Source organism: Scyliorhinus torazame, chromosome 6 (assembly GCF_047496885.1).
Source record: "Scyliorhinus torazame isolate Kashiwa2021f chromosome 6, sScyTor2.1, whole genome shotgun sequence".
NCBI lineage: Eukaryota > Metazoa > Chordata > Chondrichthyes > Carcharhiniformes > Scyliorhinidae > Scyliorhinus > Scyliorhinus torazame.
This window is the reverse complement of record NC_092712.1, coordinates 227,028,020-227,047,504: the sequence shown is the minus strand read 5'-3', so window position 1 is coordinate 227,047,504 and position 19,485 is coordinate 227,028,020. Positions and strand designations below refer to the sequence as shown.

General features: G+C 41.5%; 1 protein-coding gene across 1 annotated transcript in view; it reads right to left on the bottom strand.

Annotated features, from left to right (window-relative positions):
- Positions 1–3,611: 3,611 nt before the first annotated feature.
- nsun2 (NOP2/Sun RNA methyltransferase 2) overlaps positions 3,612–19,485 on the bottom strand; it is a 62,596-nt gene continuing 46,722 nt past the window's right edge. Inside the window, exons 12-19 of the mRNA XM_072509485.1 lie at positions 17,436–17,532; positions 15,780–15,907; positions 15,010–15,102; positions 12,971–13,106; positions 10,951–11,031; positions 7,790–7,928; positions 6,314–6,353; positions 3,612–4,907 (exon numbers count right to left, since the gene is read on the bottom strand). Of these exons, the coding sequence (XP_072365586.1) occupies positions 4,469–4,907; positions 6,314–6,353; positions 7,790–7,928; positions 10,951–11,031; positions 12,971–13,106; positions 15,010–15,102; positions 15,780–15,907; positions 17,436–17,532 (1,153 nt within the window). The 3' untranslated portion in view covers positions 3,612–4,468. The remainder of the gene's footprint in view (positions 4,908–6,313; positions 6,354–7,789; positions 7,929–10,950; positions 11,032–12,970; positions 13,107–15,009; positions 15,103–15,779; positions 15,908–17,435; positions 17,533–19,485) is intronic.

Sequence of the window (19,485 nt, the reverse complement as noted above, 5' to 3'; positions counted from 1 at the left end):
CCCTCAATGTTGGCGAGTTCACTACTGTAGCAGGTAGGGCATTCCACGGCCTCACTACTCTTTGCGTAAAGAACCTACCTCTGACCTCTGTCCTATATCTATTACCCCTCAGTTTAAAGCTATGTCCCCTCGTGCCAGCCATTTCCATCCGCGGGAGAAGGCTCTCACTGTCCACCCTATCCAACCCCCTGATCATTTTGTATGCCTCTATTAAGTCTCCTCTTAACCTTCTTCTCTCCAACGAAAACAACCTCAAGTCCATCAGCCTTTCCTCATAAGATTTTCCCTCCATACCAGGCAACATCCTGGTAAATCTCCTCTGCACCCGCTCCAAAGCCTCCACGTCCTTCCTATAATGCGGTGACCAGAACTGTACGCAATACTCCAAATGTGGCCGTACCAGAGTTCTGTACAGCTGCAACATGACCTCCCGACTCCGGAACTCAATCCCTCTACCAATAAAGGCCAACACTCCATAGGCCTTCTTCACAACCCTATCAACCTGGGTGGCAACTTTCAGGGATCTATGTACATGGACACCTAGATCCCTCTGCTCATCCACACTTTCAAGAACTTTACCATGAGCCAAATATTCCGCATTCCTGTTATTCCTTCCAAAGTGAATCACCTCACACTTCTCTACATTAAACTCCATTTGCCACCTCTCAGCCCAGCTCTGCAGCTTATCTATGTCCCTCTGTAACCTGCTACATCCTTCCACACTATCGACAACACCACCGACTTTAGTATCATCTGCAAATTTACTCACCCACCCTTCTGCGCCTTCCTCTAGGTCATTGATAAAAATTACAAACAGCAACGGCCCCAGAACAGATCCTTGTGGTACTCCACTTGTAACTGAACTCCATTCTGAACATTTCCCATCAACCACCACCCTCTGTCTTCTTTCAGCTAGCCAATTTCTGATCCACATCTCTAAATCACCCTCAATCCCCAGCCTTCGTATTTTCTGCAATAACCTACCGTGGGGAACCTTATCAAACGCTTTGCTGAAATCCATATACACCACATCAACTGCTCTACCCTCGTCTACCTGTTCAGTCACCTTCTCAAAGAACTCGATAAGGTTTGTGAGGCATGACCTACCCTTCACAAAGCCATGCTGACTATCCCTGATCATATTATTCCTATCTAGATGATTATAAATCTTGTCTCTTATAATCCCCTCCAAGACTTTACCCACTACAGACGTGAGGCTCACCGATCTATAGTTGCCGGGGTTGTCTCTGCTCCCCTTTTTGAACAAAGATCAGTATCCCTTAAGCATTCAGTTCCTTCACTACCAATGCAACATGGCTGCAATGTGTATAATTTACAAGATGTTTTGCATCACTTCAATCTCTCTCCTTCTTCAACAGCAGCTCACAAACGCACAACGTCCACCATCATTCAAACGCAGCAGGTGCACAACACCACCATGACCTGTAGGCTCCCTTTCAAGTCATACACCATCCTGACTTGGAAATATAGCGTCAGCTCCAAGTCACTGGGACAACATCCTAAAACTCTCTTAGCACTGTTGGCACACCTTCAGCAAACAGGCTAGGCTGCAGCAGTTGAAGGAAGCTTCTCAAGGACAAATGCAGTTGGGCAATAAATGCTGGTCTTGTCCAAAATACCACATCCCACGAAGGGGCAATATAATAAAAAGTCTGAGCCAAAGGATTGGCAAAATAAAATGGGAAACACAGTCAATTCTCATTCAAATTGTTTTCTCCTCTCCTTAGTGTTTCTCCCGTTCCTACCCCCTCCCCTCTTCTCTCTCTCTCTCCCTCCCCCCCCCCCCCCCCTCCCTCCCTCACATTGGGTCCATTATCTCTCCGCTCACTGAACCTACTTTACCTGAAAAATTCAAATTGATCGAGACAACCCATGTTTGACACTGGTGGATCAACCAGTAATGCAAATAACTGTAATAAACAGATTTTCAGGGGAAGAACTAAATTACAAGTGGTTAGTCATAATCGGAGGACTCATCAAATAAATGCATGTATAATACCATCTAAAGATGAATATATATGTCAAATTTGAATAAATGATTCATTAAATACTATAAATACCAATGTAAAAAAGTTACATAAATGTATCGATCAGCTCGTATATTTTGTTTGTATCTTGATCATTAATTGCCAGCACATATTAATCTATATTGAACTCCAAGGATCATCCCGTCATTTCTGCCACTTCCAAACATCTATTTTTCTCCCCCCACCTTTCAGTATTTCAAATGGGCCATTTCCTCCATGATATACTGGCACTGGTTAAGGCCTCAGTCACCACCCCGCCCCCCACACACAGCATATTTCCCTATAAGCACGGGAAATGTAACACCTGCTCTTTAACCCCTTTGCTCTTCACCAAAATTCCCCAAATCAATGCCCCCAAACTCCTTACAGGTGAAGAAGTGAGTTGCATGTGTCATGATCCCCATAGAAACAAATAAACTTGCAAAAATATTGTTGGTTTTGGTCTTCACAGCTGCTGCATTTTCTCTTTCATTTTAGATTTCCAGTATCTGTAGTATTTTTCCTTTGCTTTATAATAGGTGTTCACAACTATTTAAGTTTTCCTTTTTTCTCAGCCCAGGTTTCCACCCATTTACCTATTCCCACCGTCCACCCACTCCCCACCAAGATTGGCGATTGACATGTTCCCATTACATTTTACGCAGTTCTGCTCTCAACTTTTTCTCTCCATCCCGGAACCTTGAAAGGGTATCCTTCATCCTCACCTTTCACTTATCCAGCCATGCTCAACGGATCACCCTTCTTCATTTCTGCCACCACCAAACACATCTTCCTACTCCCTTCCCTGCATTCCATATGACTGTGCCCCCAATGACACCCTTATTCATTCCTCAGTTATGCTCAACACCCCATAGTTTTCATGGTTTGCTTTCTGCTCTTGGTTCTTACATAATTTCTTCACTTGAACAGCTGCTATCTGCCATAAAGTCTCCCCTCATTCTTTTAAATTCCAATGAGTATAGTTCCTGTCTATGAATCTCCTCTGCACCCCCTCCAGTGCCAGTACATCCTTTCTCAAATAAGGAGAACAAAACTGTACACAGTACTTCAGACGTGGCCTCAACAGCACCCTATACAGCTGCAACATTACCTCCCTGTTCTTAAACTCCTTCCCTCTAGCAATGAAGGAAAAAAATTCCATTTACCTTCTGAATTACCTGCTGCACCTTCAAACCAACTTTTTGTGATTCATGTACAAGAACACCCAGGTCCCTCTACACAGCAGGATCATTTTTTTAACCATTTAAATAATAGTCCATTTTGCTCTCATTTGTACCAAAATGGATAACCTTACATTTACCAACATTGTACTCCATCTGCCAGACCCTTGCCCACTCAGCTATATCCCTCTGCAGACTTTGTGCCCTCTGCAGACTTTGCTCTACCAGTCGTCTGAAGTGTTATCTGCAAACACTGACACTTGGTGACTGTGGGCTCCAGAAGATCATTGCTGCTCAACATTGAGAAGGTTTCTACTATAGCAAGATTCAACTAACTTATATCCACCAGGAGCTTTACAAGTTCAAAAGAGGATGGGAAATAACATCAACACATCAAAACAAGAAGATTTATTGCCTTTTATTGGGCAAAATATGGTACCTTGACCGAAAAACAAATGTCCTCACATTTTGAACCATGTTTACTACAAACTTGAAACAGTTCCCTTTGGTACATCCACAGAATTTGCAAAGTTAAAAAAAATTTGAATTGAAAAGGGTACTTATCACCTTCAACACATGGGCAGTTAACGGATAGAAAATCAGGCAGGATGGTCACTCTGCTCCACAATTGTCATTTCAGTACAGATCAAAATCACCATAAACCGCATCATGATCTTTTAAAATAAAAATTAGCACTTCAGTTTATAAATTTAACTGTAAAAGCTGTAATCACTTTTCAAAGATGGGATTCACAAAGAAGTTTTTATTTTAAAAACACAAAAGCGTCAACAAAAATGCGACCAAACAGCAGAGCTGGCCATTTTTAAAGGTTATTTTCTTCAGGAGAACAAGCTGTCAAACTATTTGCCAAAAACAATTTGATCATGTATATGGTGTCTTTATCTTTCATGAATGAAGTCATAATGGAAAAAAAATACTTGCTTCGTTCATTTTTCATGGAGAGAATGTCTGGCAAATGACCAACATATCTTTACAGAAAAGTTATCGAACTCAGAAAGTGGTTCACTCGTGCTCTGATAATGTGAGTTTAAATAACTTTTCAAGCTGATATGTCTAATTAGTAACGGTCAGAGTACATTCATATGAAATATTCAAGTTTGGATTGCAAGTAAATTAATATCTTCCTCCAGAAATAGCTTGGCAACTCCGCATATCCAATAATACGTCATAAGATAACTTGTGCTGCAATCTACATCAGTCATGTTTGGCATTTTTTTAAAAAATAGTAAAAACCTTTGATTAATTTGCATCAGGAGATGCTACTTCAGCACCAAAGTTTTCCGTTTTTGAACATGGATCAATAGATTCTGGAATTCTTATTGTATTATTGATTTCCACCATTGCATGCTGTACTTGTTCTTGAGGTTCTTCAGATTGTTCTGTGGCCCGCAGGACCTCATCACATTTTGCTTCAGATTCTTCTACTGTGTCAGATTCCTCTTTCAAATGTTCAGCCTCTCTGCGTAAATTCAATTCCCCTTCTTCCGTTGGCTCCTCATTTTTCTCAGTACTTGCAGCTACACTGTCTGATCCCTCGCCCTTATTCTTGTCTCTGAAAACCTCTACTCCCAACATTCGTAGGTAATGGAAACGCTCGTTCCTAGCTACAAAGGCACGGATTGAATTCTTTCCCCTCCAGCCACACAATACAATAGGGCAGTTTGGGCCTTCAACAGTCCTGTGAACATATTTGTGGAAAGAAAATAAACAAAAAAAGACACAGTAAATAATTGGAATGAGGTCAGGTTACTTTTATGTCTGTTTGGAAGGGGGAAGTGAGGAGAGGAGTAGAAATCATTTAGAATTACGGTATCATTGGTGTCGCAACAAAATGAGAGAATGGTCAATTACAAAATAGATGAGTAAAGGCAATAATATTTAAGATAGGAGTTAGACCTGCTCCACACAACCAAGTTGGACAATTGATCTCTAACTCATAATTAAAATAACTTATTTTCTTCCACAAAGCATGATTGAAGATCTATTCAAAATGTCAACAAGGATAGTTCCACAATTAAAAAGAAATAGTACATCCCACACTGAATGGACAAGGACACAACACTCGTGTGGAGAACATCACAAACGTGGGCATCAAAAGGAGGAAAGAAGTAGTAATGGGTTACAGAATGCTGTAAAAGCACGGTGAAAGAGAAAGTTTTTAAAGAAAGATTTGAAAGCATGGTTGAAATTGGCTTTAGGGAGAGATTTCCTCAGGACAAGAATTAAAGAACTAATGGTGAAAGGAATGACAAATGATGGTGGATAGGTTAACAAAAAATCATGAGATGTGGAGGTTATATACGATCAATTATAACACACAAAAGAAGATCTTATAAAACAGATCTGTCAGACTTGCCAGTCGAGCATTAGAAGTGTAAAATGTGGGACACAGTGCAATTAAGTACGGAGAACACTTTGGATAATGGGAAATTTGTAAAACATAGGTGGGGGCAGTGGAAGAGGGGGAGCAAAAAAAAAAAAAAGACGAGCAAATCAGAAGTCAAACCTTCTGATAATTGCACAAAGAACTCAGCAATGGTCGGGGGTGGTGGTGGTAGTCAGCGATGGATAGCATTATTAGTGGAAATGGATAAGATGTAGGGAGAAGTTGGGCAAACAAAAATGTACGGCGTCACAATTATTTTTGAGAATCAGTCTCTCGCTAGATCAAGTACTTGACATGCAAAGAATACTTTCTTTTTGGAATAAATTAAAGAAAAAAACTGGTGTTTAAACCCAAATTACAATAATCCATGGTTCTGTGATGGCATAATGGATAAAGGCAGTATCCAATACATGAAAGTGGTCTAGTGGTTAGCATGGTCAACCTAGAGGTCATCACTTTCAATTCCACTGAGACAGTTTATGAAACCAGTAACATGGATTAGTAGAATGAAATGAGAAAGGAAGAAGCTGGATTTTACATCACTAGGAAACTGCATGTGAATAAACATCAGTTGAAGACTGATTCTCCTGTTCAAGTTGTGCATGATGTCTACCGCAGTGAAGTTGCAAAAGTGCATAATAAAACATATACATCAAAAGAGATGTCAGTGAAAATAAATAACCTAGCAAAAAACTTACAAAGGATCTGGTTCATACTTCAGTACAATGCTCCCCATATCTGTTTTAATGAAAAGGGAAACATTTGAGTATGCATTAATTCCACTGGAGTAATTTTAAGATAATGGTTGGAATTTTCCAGCCATTCCCGCTGGCAGTGGGGGATGCAGAAAATCCCGCCAAACATCTCTATTTTTAAAAAAACAAATAATTAATTGGCTGTCAAATATAAAGGTTTTAGCATGATTCATATTGAATTACAATTGTAATGCTGTGAAAAGATATGACGGTTTATAGTATTAAATTTCTTCTGTGGTTATTCAATACAAGCAAAGCACTGTACGAACACTACTTTGCGACAGATCAGCATAATACTTAGAGATTACAATCTCCAAGTCAGATGCCATCCTCAATCCATCCCAGTCAATCCATCCCAGTCAATATTCCCTTCTCAGCTTAGAGGCTATCTCAAATTATGAATGAATTACAACACTCAGGAAAGCAAAACTAAGTCAAAAAAGTACCTCAAAGTTATACAAATTAGTATGCTTTATATTCATAGTGTTATTCTTTGTAATTTAGTGTCCATAAGTATTGTACCCAAACCTGGTTTGGTCTAAATAACTCAACTAATTCATACATAAAAATGTCAAGAATGATTCAATATTCTGAGGGTGAAAGATGGAACATAGAATTCCTACAGTCAGAAGGAGGTCCTTCAGCCCTCTGTAACTGCACTAACCCTTTGAAAGAGCATTTTACCTAGGCCCACTACCCCGCCCATTCTCCATAGCCCAACTAACCGGCACATCTTTTGAACGCTAATGGCCAATCCACTTAACCTGCACATCTTTGGACTGTGGGAGGAAACTCCCGGAGCACCTGGAGGAAAACCACACAGACACGGGGAGAACATGCAAACTCCACACAGTCGCCCGAGGCCGGATTTGAACCCGGGTCCCAAGAACTGTGAGGCAGCAGTGCTAACCACTGTGCCACCGTGCTGTCTGGTCTGGGAAGATCAGCAAGTGCATGAAAGGGCCATCAGCAGATTTTGCCAACATACAATTCCATTTCCAATTTGCTGGCTTCACCTATTTAATATTTTCCATCGAGTGGAAAAAATGAGCAGCTTTAAAGGGAATGCTAATGGTACCTACATATTTTAATCATATTCTGCATGGTAAATCACTTCAGTTGATTTGAATTTTAGATACAAACACACTGGGAATTGCATGATGTAGTGAGTGAGCCCATGATCAAACACCTGGCATTTTAAAGCATCACACTAAGCTACTAAATTTAATTTTTAATATTGCAGCTGGAGCCCATTTTGCATACAAAATCAATCAGACCATTTCTGAGCAATGTGCAAGAAAAACATGCACCAGCAGCAAAAATTATACTTTCAAAACAATACAGAAACACAGTTAATTCCCACATTATAAATGAGATGCGAGCTCTTTATTAAGAAAATATGTCAACATAGCAACTTACTCAGCTTCTTGGCTTGTTTCTGAGGTTCACTTGTAAGTTTGCCAATGAATGGATTTTCTTGCGTTAGAAGCACCATAACATCCTCAATAGAAATCTTAATGATTCTTCCATTAATGTATGGATTTATGGTATAAATACCCTGAAGACCATAAAAGTATGCCGTTAGCTGCTTATATTTAACTTTGAGAAACATGCATCTAATATTCAATACATGATACCCTATGTAGGACCATGTACTGGTCAGCTGACAGAATTCAGAAATTCACACTCCACAGAACAGAGTATTCCCTTTGGTATTCTAACCGCAGGTTCTCTTCCAGTAAGGGCGTTCTCCTGATGGTCCACTTAGACCACATTGTATACATAGGGGCCCCAGAGCTACATAAATAAATTTGAAATCCATAGTTTCATTCACTTAGCCATCAGGCTTCTAATGACAACAAATTTGGGCGATTAAGGACGTAGCTACCGATCAGTCATCAGCAGCACAACCACTCTTTCCAAAAATACAGACCCAAATCAAACAGGATGAAATATATGTCAGGAACATAGACAGGACTGAGCTGTGTTTTAGAGAGCCATAGTGCCAGGTCTTGGAAACTAAATTGCTGGCAATTTGAACATTCCTACTCGACATCTCAACATTTGCTTCGCTCATGTAACGCTAAATAATTACACAACTACCATGTCTGTGAAAATGAAATATAATTACTATGAATTTCCAGGGAACTCTGCATATTCCTCCAAAAAATTCATCTCAGACAGTATTGCTAAAAATTGTTGGCACCATTTTAGAATAGGGTCCATATTTTTAATGGTTTTGAACACTTACTTCTGCTTATTCATCCGTAATCATTTTCTGAGCCTCCACGGTTTCAACACATTTGCTATGGCACAGAAATTATCTAAAATTTCTAACACCTTAGCTAAAAATTTTAACGTCTTGTTCCCTTTAGCGAGGGCCCATGAAGAATCCAGCACGAATTTGAAGAATCAAAAGAAATAACTTTATTTACATATATACAACAGCAGCAGTATTCCCTTGCTGCTCACTCCGCTCTAGCTGGTTCCATACTGGCCAGCTGCAGGGACTCTGTTAATGATTTCTCTGTCCCCCTCATAAGGGAAGCTCATACTCCAAGGATTGTGGGATTGCCATTTAGTCCCCAGCCAATGGCAAGCAGGCAGGTTACAACATTCCCCCTGCCAAATAAGAGCCACAGAAATGTTTACCTTATAGACAAGTCAACTCTCAATTTCTTTTGAAAAGCAATAATATGCAAACCAGAACCACTTAAGTTCTCTCTTCAGCCGCTCAACAGTGCAAGCACACCCAAACTGTGCAACACGTCAGTAGCAATTTTGAGAGTTAAACTCAAACGGTGGCAAGGACTAAGGTCGGATGAATCCAACCCTCAATGAGTTTATTCAAGCTGTCAGCTACAGTTTTCCTCAGGTATAATAGTGATTTTCCAGCAGTCTCCTTATACCTTTGAGGATGGGTACAAATCATCCTTACACAGAAAATCTCCTTTCTTTGCTGGTTGTTACAGGCCAGACTTAAATAAGTTTGGATAATCTCAGCTTAGGTTTTTTTATGTTTAAGAATAGACAACTGTAACCAGTTGCTGATAAATTGGGGACAGATAATACAAATAGCACTATACAAGCAAAAGCACCAGCAAGAACTAGGGCTTCTGCTTTGGACAAAAGTTAAACATTTATTTAAGAGTGGCAACTCGATGCAAGCTGAAAATGAATTTATCACAAGAAATGATGGGTAAACAGAATTACGATGTGGATCAGCGATGACCAAAAGGTTTGAGATGCTGGTACTCTGGTTAACTGACTAAGTGACTATTTTTCCTATAAATCATAGCTGATAATTAAATCTATAAAAACACTGATAAATTTGTTACCTGTTTTAAAGAATTACAATTATGAAGACAGACATTGTTGAACAGGTATCATAAATTAGCATTAAAAAATTTCTATTGCTGGTGCAGATGATAACCAAGAGCTAATTAAAGGTTGCTTCTCTTGACTAAACTCGTCTAGCAGCTGTCATTACACCAACATTAATATTTTCTAACCCTGACTATCAGCAATCATCATAATTATAGTTTAACTTTGAAGCAAAGTGCCTAATTTATTATTTGAAAAGTGAACTCAAATGAAGATGAAGGAAAGCTTTGTGTCCCTTAATTCAATTCAATTCATGAAGCTTACAGGGCACAAACTGGTTCAAGGTATACAATTAAAACAGTCATTTTTTATATCCGTGAATAAAACCGCAACTTGAAAAAAGTCAAATTGAACTGTGCCTGAATAAAGATTTTGAAATATCCGCTCTAAATTTTAAAATAATTAAGCAACCAAGAAGCATGAAGAAAAATATTTGAACAGTTCTGCTGCTGAAGCACCATGGGGAGTATGTACAGTGCACACAGATACTGCATAATTTAAATACAGCTAACATTATAATTCAGGGAAAACACATCATGTCTAAGTCCAGACTTTTGGAAGAGGCCATAAAAAATAAAACATACAAGACAATTCTGTGGATGAATATAATCATACTATTGTGAAATTTAAAATTTTGAACTTTACTTTTGAGGGGCAAGTAGCAATTTTTCCCAAAAGGTTCACCAAATGATTTTTGAGGAAAATATATATAGACAAATGGAGTCAAAGGTTACAGGGGGGGGGGGGGGTGGAACTGAGAGCACAAGCAGATCAGCCTTGGTCATATTGAATGTTGGATCAGCCTCAACAGGGCCAAATGATCTATTTCTGTTCTTATGTCCCAAGGAAGGACCAGCCAAACCCTCACAAACATTTAGTGTCCGTTATGAATGATATTAAAGTCCAATCACTTAAGACATTACGAATAATTGCAAAACGTGAGATTTCCCACAAGAATGAGTTACATCCGTATTAAGTAACAAGGTAATACGTCTGATTAGTGCAAAGAGCTATTTATTTTTCTTAAATGAAGTTCTGTTTCAAAATCATGTAGCATTTTCTATTTAAAATCTAATTTGTACAACAAAAAATGCATCACAAATTTAATTGTCTAAATTTTAAAAAGAAAGTTATTTATCTTAAAATCTATCAGTAATACCACCAGAGACAAATGTAAATGACAAAGCTAATATTACCTCTTGTGCTAATCGGAAGGCACAGCCAAATTCTTCTCCATCATTATTGCGACTCAAAACTTTAATTCCTGTATTAATCACCTGAGAGAATAAACCAGATATATTACAGCACCTTCCAAATATTGAAGCCAAAAATGTTCATTTTCTTTTACAAACAAAACCTGAAAATTGGAGTCAAAGTTACAAAATATCTTTAATATGAATACTTCACAAATAGGAAAAAGAAAACGTTTGAACCTCAATAGATTAAAAGATAGTAAGCAAAGTACTGAAGAGACTTTTTTTTTGAAGAATAGGAGAATTTTGAATAATTGTTTTTAAGAAAAGGAGAAATGGGAGCGGTTACAGGCTCATGGAATTTTCCATGCACCCTGCAGCATATTTTCCAGGGGCGGAAGTGGATCACTACTGGCCGGCTGCGACATCTTCCAGTCCCGCCAACGTCTACGGGGTTTTACATGCCCTGCATCTTCCACCATTGGGCAACGCGCCACGGGGGCTGCCATCGGCGGGACCGCAAGATCCTGCCGGCAGGAAGGGATGGAAAATTTTACCCATGGAGTGGCTGAGGCAAGCTGCTCAGTGAAAAAAACTCTTGTTATCAACAATATGCATGGAAAAGAAAGGGAGAGGTGCAATAAATAGAAAGAAGATTGAAATGAAAGTAGTGCCACATTTGGGAGGGACTAGGAGATTAGAGAAGGTTGAAGAGAGAGGGTGAAGCAAGACTATGAAGCAATTTAGAGGGCAGGCATTTTTAAAATTTGACACATGGGGGCATGAATGTTTAATTACAAATAAAGCATTAGTGAAGAAATGACTCATGGCTGCGACGTTTTGTTGTTTAAAAAGTAACATAAATACTTCATAGATCATCAATTAGCACATAGAATAAGGGGCATTTGGCCATGACAAGCCAGTTGCTTGAGTTTTCAAATCTCACATCAGGAGCGTCATTCTCCGACCCCCCGCTGGGTTGGAGAATCGCCGGGGGCTGCCGTGAATCCCGCCCCCGCCGGTTGCCGAAGTCTCCGGTACCGGATATTCGGCGGGGGCGGGAATCGGGCCGCGCCGGTTGGCGCCCCCCCCCCCCCCCCCGCTGGATTCTCCAGCCCGGATGGGCCGAAGTCCCGCCGATAAATTGCCTGTCCCGCCGGCGTGGATTAAACCACCTTTTGAACGGCGGGACAAGGCGGCGTGGGCGGGCTCCGGGGTCCTGGGGGGGGCGCGGAGCGATCTGGCCCGGGGGTAGCCCCCACGGTGGCCTGGCCCGCGATCGGGGCCCACCGATCCGCGGGCGGGCCTGTGCCGTGGGGGCACTCTTTCCCTTCCGCCTCCGCCACGGTCTCCACCATAGCGGAGGTGGAAGCGACTCCCTCCACTGCGCATGCATGGGAAACAGTCAGCGGCCGCTGATGCTCCCGCGCATGCGCCGCCCCGAGATGTCATTTCCGCGCCAGCTGGCGGGGCAACAAAGGCCGTTTCCGCCAGCTGGCGGGCGGAAATTCCTCCGGTGTCGGCCTAGCCCCTCAATGTTGGGGCTCGGCCCCCAAAAGATGCGGAGCATTCCGCACCTTTGGGGCGGCGCGATGCCCGTCTGATTGGCGCCGTTTCGGGAGAATTTCGCCCCATGACTGTGAACAATATTTATTAGAATGATCAGATAATTCCAATCAAGAATCACTTTATTCCATATCAACCATATAATTACAGTGATATTTACACTTCAATTTTTCTAGTTGTACCATATTCTCCCCTTCCTTAGCTTTTCTATTAAAAATCCACTTTATTCCATTAATAGCTCAACACTAACTAATTATAAAAGGTATTCACTAGCTGAAAATTGGCTTCAAGAGTATATTTATTGAAAAGGAAGTCTCAAGTTGGAAGATTGATCTGACAAGACTGCCCAGGTTAATCTGCGACAAGTAAAAAGTATGACAAACAAAGAGGCCTCCCCAAATGAAAATGTTCAATAACTTCAAGCTAGAATATTAAAAAAGGAAACTTTGTCAACAACCTTCATTCGTTCACTGTTATGGAGAAGCACATTTCTTAGTTCCTTCGAAACCATGTAGAGGTGACGTTTCTTTCCCTCATGTGTTCGAGTGAGGACATTCGACTTTGGGAAAGATGGATCCAATTGATAAAATTTCCTATTAAAAATGTTTCAGTATTTTGATAAAACGTGAGATTTTCCTCATAAAGCAGATAATCTAACAGGACACTCATTTTGATAATACAGTCGAGCAGATATTGCCCATTGGAAAATTACACCCTGTAAAACTTGCACAGATCACTGTTTTAAATACTTAGGTGCATTGAACATGTTCTGACCACAAATTAAGTATGCATATTTAATGATTCAGCTATTCTTCAGTTTGGTTACAGTAATATGCTGTGCAGCATAAAGTCTTCATTAGCTTATTCAGCAAGGCTGGACATTCCGCAATTCAAAGGCTGCTCCAAAATGCAATCTAGACACTAAAGCTTTGACAAAAGATATATCACTGCCATAACTGGCATTCATCTGCATGAAAGAATTTGCACAACTGCATCGCTATGACTACTACTTTGTATTCCACAAAGGCATAATTAGTTCAACAGTGCAAGAAACAGACTAGGTTCAACAACTAAAGGATGGCTTGCTATCATCTCAACATTGCAATTCAGTTTTGCAGCTGCAAGACTGGGAGAATGAACTGCAAGTTGTTTCTGAACAAAACCAGATTGAATTACGAATTTAAAACATACAAAGTCACACACATTAGAATTCCTCCTATTGACACACTTACCATTCTCAAAATCACTTCCAAACTCATAACTTTGAAATGCCTTGTGACTCTTATCAATACCTCATTCTATTATTTTTAAATGGACAATTCTAGTGTGTGCTTAGGAACACAGGATGATGGCCCTCAAACATGTTCTGCCATTCAATTAGATCATGATTGATCTTTATCCAAATTCTATTTAACTGCCTTTGCACCACAGCCCTCAATACTCTTGCCCAACAAATAAAATAACATTTCAAATGCCCTTTCACAGGATTTCCACTATTCGTGGTGTGAATAAGTGCTCCCCGATTTCACTCCTGAATGGCTGGACTCAAATTTTAAGATCTCGCTCTTATAGATAGTACTCCATAGATGGCACTATTTCACTTCAAACTCCAAATCCCAGCTCTGCCCTCAACCACCTCTGCACACACCAAATGTACTTTCAAATCATTTTGTGCATTATGAAAAAAATTATACAACTTCTGGAAACAGGCGCAAATTAAAATTCAACAATTATTGACAGAACAGATGCAAGTTAAAGCTTTGGATCAGCGAATTAATTAAGCAAATAGGCACAGCCTCAGCCCTGGAGTCCAGATTCTGGGTCTATAGTCTCTCCTACGTTGTACCTCAATGCTTGCTGGCACAGACACAAGAGGCAAATGGTCTCTTTTTGCGATGCAAACTTCCTAGAATTCTAACTGCAGCTCCCCTCCACACAAAATAGAACCTTATTTGTTGACCAGAGCCACGCCACATACTGACCACCGCCCAACTCCAAACTATGTTCCTTGCTCTGCCAACTGCTACAAAAATACCCATGAACCCTGCTATCAAGTAATGCAACCCACTTTCAGATTCATCACCACCCAACTGCTCCCCCCCCCCCCCCCCCCCCCCCCCCACCGCAAACTATTCATCACCAGCTCAACTACTCATTATCCTTCGATATGTAGGCCGTACTTTGAGTAACATTATATGATTCATTATACAGTGACTAGAGTCCCTTGGAGACCCATCAGATCTAAAATCCACACTTCGTATGAATTAATTAGTTAATTTCACTTAAGTGAAACTTTTATATTGATAAACCTTTCACATTCTTGGACCTATCAATTTATAACATTTATTAAATTGACTTTCATTCTAAGCAACTGTTAGCTGTCATAACACTGTGGAAGAGCAGCCTGACTGAAAACATTAGAATTTAATCACTGTTCACAAGACTGAATATTTGTATTCTCATTCAGACAGGAAAACAAGGTTGAAGAATTCTTACTGAATTGGTAGAAATATTGGATCATCTTCATTCAGGAACACAAACGGATCTTCTTTGAATCCAAATAGTTTCATTTTCTTTGATGGTGGTGGACTAAAGATAATTTAAAAATGGAATTTTCACAAGAATTATTTGGATGCAATATTTCCAATTGCAGAGAAGATACTCAATTCAAATAGTATCAGCATTTGCAAATATTTGACAACGGACTATTTAAACCCTGACATCGAGGAAAAGTAACACTGTGTGACAGTACTACTTTGACTTCATAAATGGTAAACATTTTAAACAAGCTGGACTGCTTTTTCTAAACTCTACTTTGGTGTCCAATGTCAGCCAGGAAAGTGAAAACCCAACAGATTTAATGAGAAGGATGGGGGAAAGCTTGCAAAAAAGTTCCCACTTCATGGTTTTCTTGGATGTGCCTGAAGCACAATGCAAACTATACTAAGAAGGCAGCCAGCGTGCACAATGACTATTCGAACTACGCTGAAACTAGTCACCAAGGGTTGTAGCAAAACACCCCAAAAGCTACACACCCTAGATTTTCCTTTGCCAACTGGGGAGCTCCTACCCTCTACCTCCCCGCAGCTATATGAATAAATATAAACAGCACACCACAGAGGATCAAACCCATATTATGTTGCTTCACAACATGGATTGCTACAATTCTTGAAGACCATGAAACAATGCCAGTTGCACAAAGCTGTCATTAAATAAACAAGAGGCAAGTGACCTTGGGGAGTTCCACAAATGATGCTGTAACCTACCAACAAATACCATCTTTACTGACCGATGATTCTTCGCCATCATCAGTTATTTTAGTTTCATCCATTACTGCAGGTTTCTCAACAGCACCTTCCACTGGGGTAGCAGCTGCTGCTGTTTTATGTCTCAGCTGCCAAAGATACAGATTAAAATGGTTACTGAATTAACTAAGGGAAGGTCGGCCCTCTATACCCACTTGTGTGTCATCTCTCCAGCTTCTTTTATCAATCTTTTTATCTGGATATCACAAATGGATTTCAGACATTTTGAGGAAATGAAATCAAATTTCTATGCATTACTTCCATTGTTTCATTGAAACTAGGTCTGGATTTTGAAAAGATATTATTACATTAGGCAGATGGAGGGGTAGGCGTATGTGAATGAAAGACCGCCAGGTCCATCAACCAGTCCAAAGAGACCCTATATTTTTTCTATATACACAATTAGGATCCTTTAGCCACTCAGTATGGTGTAGTGCTGGGCATAGATTCCCGAGTCCTTCAATTACCAGATATGGATCTGATAAGAACATGGTTACCCAGGCTTTTTTCTCTTTTTATAAATTTAAAGTACCCAATTCTTGTTTCCCCCCCCCCCCAATTAAGGGGCAAGTTAGTCTGGGCAGTCCACCTACTCTGCACATAAGAACATAAGAACTAGGAGCAGGAGTAGGCCATCTGGCCCCTCGAGCCTGCTCCGTCATTCAACGAGATCATGGCTGATCTTTTGTGGACTCAGCTCCACTTTCCGGCCCGAACACCATAACCCTTAATCCCTTTATTCTTCAAAAAACAATCTTTTGGGTTGTGAGGGTGAGACCCACGCAGACACGGGTAGAATGTGCAAACTCCACGTCGAGTGGCATGGGGGCTAGGATTTAACCCGGGTCCTTGGCGCCATGAGACAGCAGTGTACCCAAGCTTAATTAAGCATCCCAACTTCAACGGATCCAGAGATTTAGCAAGATGGTGGTGCCAGTAGGGACAATGTTCCTATTTCGGTGTTAATTAAAACAGTTTTCAGAGTACAGATCAGGGACATAATTATTAGAGAATTAACATACTAGAAAGAATACAATGCACAGATGTCAGTTACAAAAGATAATCCTGGTTATAAAACAGGATTAAATTGCTCTCAAATAGGACACAGCATAGTTGAAATGATTAATCATAGATCCTTTTCTTTAACCTGCCTCCCACCCCAACACAAAAATGCTTACTACTACTCAAAGCATAATCTTCGAGGCTAAACTGAAGATCACGATACAGGCAGCTTAACAGAAAGGGCATCAGATTTTAGGCAGTTTAGTGTTGCTTGTACTAGCATAGTTTGTTGAAATGATCACAATGGGATTCAAGAAAGATGCTTACTTAAAAGAAGCATGGAAGAAGTGGAGAGATAGTAGGAAGATAAAAAGGTTAACTCAAACAGTTCTTACAAATCTCCTTGCAATTATGTTCAATAAGCAACAATGAACAGGGTACATGCCCACTTTTTCAGTCAAATGCATAATTCAGAAACGGGAACATTACGCTCACCAGCCTGTCTTCTTGCTAACTGCCTGGAACATTTGGAGAATAAAAGAGTGAAAAATGCAGGAACATTGAGCACAAAAGCATTTTTTTAAAAAAATATCACGAACAGGCACACCACCTTACCTTTGGTTCTCGCTTGTTCCACGGCATAGGAGCGTTTTTCTCCAGAACAGCAACAAAAAATCCTCCAGTATTTTGATGATGAGGAAGTATTCTAATGCTGTAAAAAAAAAAAAAATGGGTCGTCATACAAGTGAAAATTGAATATGGCGGTTCATTTTTCTCTCTTGCAAGTCAGTGACATAGAAAATTATGCAGTCTTCACAAATATTCAAAATCTTCCAAAAATAAAACTGCTTGTTATTTTCTTTTCTTTACAATCAAGATGTCAATAAAGTAGGGAAAAGAAAAGGTTCTGATATTTTGGTACAGACAAACGGGTATTTGTTACCCCTTCCTTAAATTGAGCCAATATGGTCTCATGCTTCAGAGTAATTTCATATTTCATAAAGTACCTTTTTATTACCACTCTACGCTACTACAACAGTTTAAAGTAAGCATGGTGTTGCATTGCCACGGTTAACAGGCCTTGGTGGAAGAGAATTCCTTGCAAATGTATTGGTGATAATTTGAGGCTTTTATCAAGCGTGGACATGCCCATGGTTAATCTCAAGATATGAACTGGGAGCAAGAGTAAGCAGGTAGGTGTTTAAACTTGCTCCCAGGTTCCAGCGGCCTTCATTTCCAGGAGCGGAAGAGACAGTGGGAGCCGGAGCGCAGCGAGTGCAGCTTGGGATTCAGGTAGGTGTTTAAACTTGCCCCCAGATTCCAGCGGCCTTCATTTCCAGGAGCGGGAGAGAGAGGGAGCCGGAGTGCAGCTTGGGAACCAGGTAGGTGCTCAAGTGTTTGATTTTTACCTCTATTTAAGTTGGGCGGTTGCTAAACCCGAGACACTACACTTGTGGTGTCTCCCACCCTTCCACCTCCTCTAACCTAAGGGGGTGAGTGAATATCAGGTAAGCTCTCTCTTTTCCTTTTCTTTTATCCGCAAGTTATAGCTTCAGATTTTCGGCGGGAGCAGTGGCCAGGGGTCTGTCGGGAAGGTAAGTAGCTGGGAGAAATTTAACTCTTCGTGGGTTGGTAAGTATTGTGATTGGTAAGTAAAATCCTTGGGCGAAATTCGCCCAAAACGGCGCCAATCAGACAGGCATCGCGCCGCCCCAAAGGTGCGGAATGCTCCGCATCTTTGGGGGCCGAGCCCCAACATTGAGGGGCTAGGCCGACGCCGGAGGAATTTCCGCCCCGCTAGCTGGCGGAAACGGCTTTTGTTGCCCCGCCAGCTGGCGCAGAAATGACATCTCGGGGTGACGCATGCGCGGGAGCGTCAGCGGCCGCTGACAGTTTCCCACGCATGCGCAGTGGAGGAAGTCTCTTCCGCCTCCGCCATTGTGGAGACCGTGGCGGACGCGGAAGGGAAAGAGTGCCCCCACGGCACAGGCCCGCCCGCGGATCGGTGGGCCCCGATCGCGGGCCAGGCCACCATGATCGCCCCGCGCACCCCCCAGGACCCCGGAGCCCGCCCACACCGCCTTGTCCCGCCGTTCAAAAGGTGGTTTAATCCACGCCGGCGGGACAGGCAATTTATCAGCGGGACTTCGGCCCATCCGGGCCGGAGAATCCAGCGGGGGGGCCCGCCAACTGGCGCGGCCCAATTCCCGCCCCCGCCGAATATCCGGTACCGGAGACTTCGGCAACCGGCGGGATTCACGGCAGCCCCCGGCGATTCTCCAACCCGGCGGGGGGGGGGGGGTCGGAGAATGACGCCCCTTATTCCTTTCACTTATTCATTATTTGATATTATATTTGTAATCAGTTAAGATAAAGTGTAAAAATGGCAGGAGATCCCAGACCCGTGTTATGCTCCTCGTGCTCAATGTGGGAGTTCAAGGACGCGGCCGATGCCCCTGACTCCTTCATGTGCGGGAAGTGTGTCCAGCTGCAGCTCCTGTTAGACCGCATGACGGCTCTGGAGCTGCAGATGGACTCACTTTGGAGCATCCGCGATGCTGAGGAGGTTGTGGATAGCACGTTCAGTGAGTTGGTCACACCGCAGATTAGGGTTGGTGAGGGAGACAGGGAATGGGTGACCAAAAGGCAGAGAAAGAGCAGGAAG